This window comes from Phytophthora sojae, assembly GCF_000149755.1.
Source record: "Phytophthora sojae unplaced genomic scaffold PHYSOscaffold_26, whole genome shotgun sequence".
Taxonomy (NCBI): domain Eukaryota; phylum Oomycota; class Peronosporomycetes; order Peronosporales; family Peronosporaceae; genus Phytophthora; species Phytophthora sojae.
This window is the reverse complement of record NW_009258140.1, coordinates 23,994-32,502: the sequence shown is the minus strand read 5'-3', so window position 1 is coordinate 32,502 and position 8,509 is coordinate 23,994. Positions and strand designations below refer to the sequence as shown.

At 52.6% G+C, this 8,509-nt stretch overlaps 2 protein-coding genes across 2 annotated transcripts; one reads left to right on the top strand and one right to left on the bottom strand.

The window, feature by feature from the left end:
- Positions 1-43: 43 nt before the first annotated feature.
- Positions 44-517, top strand: PHYSODRAFT_405438 (hypothetical protein; the record flags this gene model as incomplete). The annotated part of the gene is made up of 1 exon (XM_009541564.1): positions 44-517. A coding segment is annotated over one exon (474 nt), but the record flags the coding sequence as incomplete, so codon positions are not given.
- Positions 518-7,923: 7,406 nt separating this feature from the next.
- Positions 7,924-8,157, bottom strand: PHYSODRAFT_535902 (hypothetical protein; the record flags this gene model as incomplete). The annotated part of the gene is made up of 1 exon (XM_009541563.1): positions 7,924-8,157. A coding segment is annotated over one exon (234 nt), but the record flags the coding sequence as incomplete, so codon positions are not given.
- Positions 8,158-8,509: the final 352 nt, after the last annotated feature.

Genomic DNA, 8,509 nt, shown 5'->3' with positions numbered 1-8,509 from the left:
CAACGACTTCACGTCTACACTCGAACCAGTTATCGTCGGAAGCAAAATCGAGCAAATCCGGGCGCTGTTCAGGTGTGACTGCAAGAAGTTCTGGGCCAACGGATGGATCTGCTCGCATGTCGTAGCGGCGATGGCACGAAAGAAGCAGTTCGTCTTGAGTGTGGTCATGGCAACTTTGCCGACAACTATGCTGAGCGGAGGACAGCGCAAGATTCCAGGCGTATTGTACGCTGATGATCCGAACAACCGTACGCTCACAGTGCCCTCACTGATCAGGCGTATGATGAAGCAGCCTCATTTTTATTACCCCCACGGATGGAAGATTGCAAAAGAGATGACCATGGAGATCAACGGGGAAGAGGAGGAACTGTTTGCAGTGGGGAAAATCCGATCTTACTCGCAAAACGGAGGCATCTACAAATGGCTGGTCGTCTTCGAACATGGCGTCAACGAGTTTTTCGAATGCGAAGAACTCGCACAGCTCATCGTGTCTTCTAGGCAATCGGGGCTGGATGTTGCTTGCAGTGCCGTACCGAGACACCCCCCCGGTCGCCACTACAGAGGTCATCACCGAGGAGAACTGACACATAAGTGTCTGAGTGCAACTCCAGACAGTGAATACGTGCTCTCAATTCATATTGCACATCATTCGTAAGTGAGGCAAGGAGCTAGATGTAGCTACACAGTGAACTAGAACTTCAAAAACGACAACAAAAATCAATTTTATTGCCTCCAACTCATTTGATTTCCCATCTTCTTAACCTCAGTGAGCCTGGACGTAGGATAAAAGAAAGGATCAAAAGTTTAGCTCTCGTTACTGAAATGACTGCTGGCAAATACGAGTATCTAAACGTAGACACACAAAACCTACTCTTTCCTCTGTAAGATGCAAGTGTCCACTTGGTGTCTCTCATTGTCCATCAGTTCGAAAATGCCGCCTGAAAAGTGTCTCTAAAACCTTATCAAAAATCCAGATTTATCCTATCCGCTAGGATAAAAATGGGCTTCAGACTTGAGTTGAGTATCGCTCTGAATACCTCTAGAAGCTTATTCGTTTTGTCAAAAGCGACACCACAGATAAGATTGGAAATGCCTCCCTTTACAAACGCCAAGTCACTTTTTATCCTCGCTAGGATAAAACGTCCTATGTATGCCACATCAACAACGGATTTGATCCTTTTTCGTAGGATAAATTTCACTGGGGTTAAGCTTCAGCGTCAAGCTCTTGTCTTGATCTTCGCGGATCCATGCCCGGCACAGCGATAGACTCCTCTCAACACCTTCGAGTGCGCTGCAATCAGCAGCCAGATGCAGATACGCCGCATAAACCATGACATGTGTCAGTTCGCTCGCTACCCCACATACTTGGCATGCCCAAACCGGCGTCTTTTACTACCAGTGCAACAGCGCTTCGGTCTAGAAGGATCTCCTGCACGGCATCACTTTTGGTGACCGTGTTCTTCTCTCGGCCGCACACGAAGGAAGATGATGCGGTGATGCTACTGGCAAATTGGGCCACGCTTGACAAACTTCTGAACAAAGCCTGGAGGCCGGAAAGATTGCCTAGAAGACACGATGAGCTGTGCGAGTTCTTCGCATTCGAAAAACTCGTTGACGCCATGTTCGAAGACGACCAGCCATTTGTAGATGCCTCCGTTTTGCGAGTAAGATCGGATTTTCCCCACTGCAAACAGTTCCTCCTCTTCCCCGTTGATCTCCATGGTCATCTCTTTTGCAATCTTCCATCCGTGGGGGTAATAAAAATGAGGCTGCTTCATCATACGCCTGATCAGTGAGGGCACTGTGAGCGTACGGTTGTTCGGATCATCAGCGTACAATACGCCTGGAATCTTGCGCTGTCCTCCGCTCAGCATAGTTGTCGGCAAAGTTGCCATGACCACACTCAAGACGAACTGCTTCTTTCGTGCCATCGCCGCTACGACATGCGAGCAGATCCATCCGTTGGCCCAGAACTTCTTGCAGTCACACCTGAACAGCGCCCGGATTTGCTCGATTTTGCTTCCGACGATAACTGGTTCGAGTGTAGACGTGAAGTCGTTGACCGCTGATACATCAAGTACCTCCACTTCGTGCAGCGACAAATAGTGGAGATTGATGTCACGCACTGTGTGCTCGTCAGGAAGCTTCCCTTGTTTTGCAGCGATGTTACATTTTCACGCGATCATTGTTGACTTCGGTGGCGGGTCCGTCTTTCGACTCCATGTATTAGTTGGATGCGTTGAAAAGATACGAAGTGATGCGTCATTTGTGGCCCACGGCTTCACGTTTCTCGTAGAAACTCCCATCCGCGGTATGTTGCTGCGCTCTGTGGATTATCTCGCTTGGTATCGGTCCTTCACAATAGTGCCCGATGCTGCGTCGCCGCTCACGAGATCGAGAATCCCGGGGATAGAATCGTTCAAGGCCACACCCGTCTTGGCCCTCTTTGCGGTCACTCCACAGGTCTTAATCACTCGGTTATGGGCTTCTAGCGGGTTTTGGGAGGGCACGACACCTGGAATACGCTTGTAGCATACCATCGAGTCCAGTCGTCTTCAAGGCAGACCTTGGTGAACCAATCAACGTCTTCATCTACAACGCCACTGTGCATGCACAGGCGACTCAGATTTACTTGGTGCATCCGCCGATGCGAACTTCGCACCACGCTATTTCCCACCGTTTGGTGCGTAAAAAATCGAATACTCGGAAAACGACAAAAACCACTCGAAAAGCAACTCGACCCCCTTGGTCGTTTCTTGGCTTCGCCCTCTGCAATCGTCTCGCCCCCTTCTTGCTGCTTCTTAATCACCTTCCACAACCGCTCTACGTCCTGCATGGTGAGCGCGGTGCTGTTGCGGATCACGAGCTCGTCGTCGAAGCCGAAAGTCTTGCACCTCAGCTCCACCTTGCGCTGCTCGCCGTCTAGACCCAGCAGTCGCCCATTGTGTTCTGCATGACCAGGGGCTGGTTACTGACAATCTTGTTCTGCGCGTTCAGAGCTCGAGCCAGCCAAGCCAGATCGGTCACATCGGGCACGCTTGGATCACCTTGCGAAACACCACTGCCGACGGGTAGAGAGCTTTGCAATGGGCAAAGAGTGTTTCGCGATAACGTCCAAGTCGTCGAAGGGCACGGACGTCTGCGGGTCGTAGAGGATCGACATCTCCTTCGCACCCCACATGATCTTGTGCTCGCCAGCGCCGTTAGCAGCGTCTCCAGGAGGTGTGCAGCTGACCTTGTGGTCCTTCCAGTGGCCTCGCTAGCATTACGCGTCGCAGTAGAAGGTGCACTTGCATCGTGTGCAGCGCTTGAGCTCCTTGCCGGGGGCAGCGCGTTTGCCGCACTTGGCACAACGACGCAGCTCCGGGTTCTCTCCATGAGTGCAAGCTTCTCGCCAGGAGGCAGCACGCGGCGCTCGAGATCAGCGCGCGTGTAAAAAAAAAAAACGGCGTCAAGCAGCGGATATTGTCGCCACCTTCGCCGTTCAGTTCACTGCCCGTGTGCGCGCTGATGGCGAACGAGAAGACAGTGCCTCGGCCAACCTGGCGACGCGCATCCAGCCGCAGCTCGCCCTCCCCACAGCGTCCACCTGAATGGCCTGGCGTTCGGCGAGAGGCAGTTCCACGGCTTCAGTTTGGCGTATTTATCGCAGGCCGAGTAGAAGGCGGACAGTGCCTCAGTCGTGACTCCAGCGCCCGAAACCAGTCCAGGACGCTCGCTCACTTCCACCACGGACACAAGGTCCTTCCAAATCAAGTGCTGCGAGAGCTCCTAAGAAATAAGTAACAAAACACAGCGTCAGCATCAGTACAGCCCCCACCGACTTGCAATCCAGACCAAAAACGTACTGAAAATGAGCATCGATGCCGTCCGAATCGGAGAGGTACGAGCACTCGATCCCCAATGCCGAGTAGCTCTTCCGCAGTTGCCCCCACAAAGTTCTTGTCCGGGAACACGACCTTGTCAGGGCGGTGCTAGGGCGTGCTGGTGGGCGGGTCCAGCATGGCCTGCAGCGTGTCCAGCACGGTCTGCGGCGACGGATATACCTCCGGCGGGTCGCAGATCTTCTTGGAGACCACCTGCCCCAGCGGGTACAGGTTGTTCACCAGAATGCAGTACGGGCGGCAGGGCACGGCGTCTTGTCCCTCCTCGGCGCCGGCGCTGGACGCCGACCACAGCGCACCACCACCTGCCACACCTCCAACTGCTTCTTCTCCAACTTGCGGTAGCGCTCCACCTGCTTGGCCGTCAGCAGCATCTCCGTGCTCACCACAATGTCGGCTACAAACAGCAGCAGCAACCGATACAGTCAGCCCTGTTGAAATGCATTGATACATGGCTACATTGGACGAACCATCGCCTTCCACCTCGAATTGGGTAGGCCACGGGGCACATCTTCACCTTCAGAGTCCGAGTCATCCTGTAAGAGCAGTAGCAACGGCAGGGGGCAGAAGGAACGTCAAAACCGAGGAATAAAGGTCAGAATTTGATAGTCGAGGGGGAATTTCGACTTTTACTAGCGATCTACAGCGCTCCAGACGACCACAACGGCACGACTGGCACCGCCAGGCGGTGGAGAAGCTGATGGAGAAACTGACACGCACCTGGAAGTTGTTCCACTTCTCGTACTTCATCGTCAAGAACTGCTCGGACGTCGCCATCGTCGTCGCCGGTTTCTAGAAGAGGGAATTGGGTAATGAGACTAAAAGTGTAGCCATAGAGGACTATTTCTGAGCCAGACTATCTTGGGATCAGATTTGTGCTCTTGATCGCAGTTCCGTCACTTTGCATCCAAGTGTATCATGGAGAACCCTGTGCTTGGCCCGGCAAAAAACTTGTAACTTTCCAAAACCGGGTACCAAACCGGGTCTCCTATTTTTATTTCAAATTTTATAGCTTAATATCTGCCAGAAGAGGGTACCTGCCGATAACTGCTAATGTTTACGCTGACCGGGCTTGTTATTTACCAAACGTCGGTTCATATTCACAAAAAAGTGTACTCACATTTACCAAACGTTGCGATGTATCGGTTCATATTCACAAAAAAGTGTACACACATATCAAACAACTTTATTTTACATTCAGTGGGTATAAATAACTTATCTCACTTCAACCGAGCTTACTGAAGATGCCCAACACCGTATCTCTCTCACCAAACGTGGAGTGCCTAGTAGGCATTGCGTTGCCTACTGCATTCAGCTCAAGCACGATCAACGCTTTGTTCTCGGGCACGCTCAAACCCTGGTAGTACAACTACGATGTATCAGCGAGGTGGCACAAACTGTTTTTTTAGTCAAGAATCTCAAATCATAGGCTTAAACGTCTGGGCGTGCTTGAACAGGGATCCAGCTCGCCCTTGCCGCGAGTGGGCGTCTGACGCCCTGCAACCGCGCAGTGCTCACGAGCAACTCCAATTCCGATGCGCGCAAGTACAGAGCTTTAACCGGCAACTATATATCTTCTGAATCAGGAGTCCTGATCCCGGAAAACTTGCCGTGGGACGTGGCTGCACCGCTATGAGCTAAATTAGCGATGCCCTCGCGCTTGCAAGCTGCATGTATGACATGTCTGAGGTAGATGTATCTATCTTTCTCATGGTATATCTACAAACAATGATCTATTTACCACTACGTCGACATACAACGGTCTATTTACAATATGGTCTATTTACCACTACGTCGACATAGTGACCTTGACACCGCCAATTGGTTTGTAACTACCAACTGCCCCAGCCAGGAAACATGTCGAGTTCAAGCGGTTTATCTGCCTTCTATCATTGTTGTCACTTAGCCAGTAGTTAACGACTACTTAGGGCTGATACGAATACCGCTAGCGAAAGGACCACGAAAAGCTGTAAAATCACGCCAATTGGCAAGACACTCCGACGCAGAGCTTCAGAGGGCAGATGTTCCGCAGCACCTTACCAGCAGTTTGGATCACAAAATGAAGACCAGCAGCAGCTACAAGGGATTACAGGACTATTATTCTGGGATAGCACTAAAGCTGCTAGCGCAGCCCACATCCGATTATTTGAAGCCGATCAGATGAAGCCTCCCGTTGAAGTTTACACTTCAACTATACTGAATACTTCAGACTCAGATCTTAAGATACTTGAATGGGTAGTATTGAAGTTCTCAAGGTCAGAATCGCTCAAACTTAAAAAGCACCCAACACCACCATTCATTCCTGAATTTGCCGATTCCGCGACCTGCAGTAGAAAAAAGAAGACGGTGAGCTGCGCTCGCCTATCGAGCGCGTTCTAGACGTACTGAAGTCGATGCGTGCCCCAGTCTTCTCGTTGCTAGAGCGAGGACAAGGTGCCGACCGCTAAAAGTTACTTTGACCCCAAGAAGGTTGCTTAACTTTTTTTTAATTATTTTCTTTTTTGCACATAGTTTCTGGCGTTAAGACACAGCAACATGCATTACCCAACGACCTGGCGCGCTGTGAGAAGTGCTGCAGTAGTTGGAGGTCTTCAACGTTTCAGATCACTTCACTGTTCATTGGTGAGAGATGAGACCTATCGATAGATTATTGTGGAACTAACACTTTTTTGGTTGTGTAATCTATTGACTTTGACGCTGCAGGCGATTGCTTAGCCACAGTCGCCAAAAAACCCTCGGAGCCTCTCTGGCGCACAGCAGAATCCTTTTTTTTTCAGGCTGCCGGTGCGCGGTTGCCATAGCTGCTGCTTTCGAGCAAAACGAGCGCAACAGGAGCTTAGGGACATCACCAGGCTCGGGAGAGTGGAGAACCTGGTGCTGACGCTGTGGACGCAGCGCGAGGAGCTTTGCTGGCCGCCCACGCCGCCGCCAGCGACCGCGAGGACGCGCAGCAGCAGCTGGCGCAGCCACTCAAGACGCTGTCGGAGGAGCTGGAGCTCGTGGCGGCCGCTGCGACGACCGTGCCGCTCGCCGCCGCGCTGACCCCGGACTTCTATGCAAGCTACCTGCTCATTGTGCTGCTGGCGAAGAAAATGTGCGTGAGCAACATGGCTACAAAATGGCGGACTGGCAGACTGAAAAAATCCTACATGTAGTCTTTCTTCGTACAGGAATGACACGCGGTTCCTGTGGAAGCGCATCGCGCGGAGAACTCCGAGGAGCTCCCGTGCTGTGTGGGAGATCGGCAAGGCGCTGTGGCAGCGTTGGAGTTGCTGACGATTGCTTGCGGATTATGCGGACAGGAACCTGGCTGCGCAGCGTATAATATGCCGCAATGAACTACGACTGGTCTCCGTCGCTGCAAAGGACTGATCGAGGCTCTGAAGAGTGCGTGCACTTCTTCTTCTCATTGAATTGTTGTGTTAAAGTTGATGCTGGCCTGACCCTTGTTGTTGCATTGTTGTGGTTATTGTATAGCTGCCACCCGCGAGGGCACTGCAGAGCTGCTGAGTCTTGCGTATTCGACAATTTCGGTCAGCGACGCCGCGCTGGGCTTAGCTCGGCACGAAGACGCGATGCAGTGTACGTAGCCATTGGAGGCAATCACGTTGGTGAGAGTATCGAGCAGTTGCTGCTTTGTCGCAATAGACTGCTCGTCGCTGAACTGGGAGGTGAATGCGGCGGACCAAATGATCCTGCCAGAACACGGTGTTCAAGCCGTGAGGTAGGCTCTGCAAGTCAAAACACCAGTGACGCCGAGTCCACCGTCAGCACGCGCAGTAGCAAGAGCAGCAAGAGCAACAGCAGCAGCTCGTCGTGGAAGCAGAAGCGGCGACGGCTCAAGACGGAGCAGCTCAGCAGCACGACCATGGCCATTGGGACCTCCGTCATCTCCAAAAGCTCCCCCAGTCTGGCAACTGGTCGTCTACATCCCCACCGTGCTCCTGTCCTCCTGCCGTGTTCGAGGCCGTATTGCCCTTGGTGCTCTTGGGCCAGCACGTGCCGCCTTGTAGTTCGTCCACGTCAAGGCTCCACAGCCTTACTTTTGCGAGCCACAGCGTGCTGAAGTCCGACATCTGCACGTTCGAGACGGACTTGATGCCGCCCGGCCAAGCGCCCACGGGGTTTGCAAGGTCGCGCAGATCGTGGGCGACGACCTGGCGGTGACGAATCCCATCGAGCAGAAGGCTTGCGACGCTTTCCTGCTGAAGGTGAACCAGATCGCCAGCAACACGGCGTCGATTGAGGCAGTGACGGTGGAGAAGAAGTCTGGCTAGACATGTTCATTGCTGACCTGGAGGAGTGTGGCCGCCGGTGTTAAGAAGGGCGCTCCGTGCCATGCTGAGCGTTTGGTCAAGTACAACCAGGCTCAGTCTATCGAGAAGGATCGCGACGATAAGACAACGCTAGTGGGAATGGAGAAGCTGGACAAGTACGCGACTTCTAGGCATGAACTCGTGCGTAGACAACTAAGTCTGGGCAAAGGTGTAGATACATGTCGAGGTGGTGCTGGTGGCCAGCTTCAGACCTTCAGAAGCAGCATCCCCATTAGTCCACAGTCGCTCACTGTGGCTGCCAAAGAGCAGCGCAGAGCTGAGTTGAGTCGTGTCGTGTCGCCTGTGGAT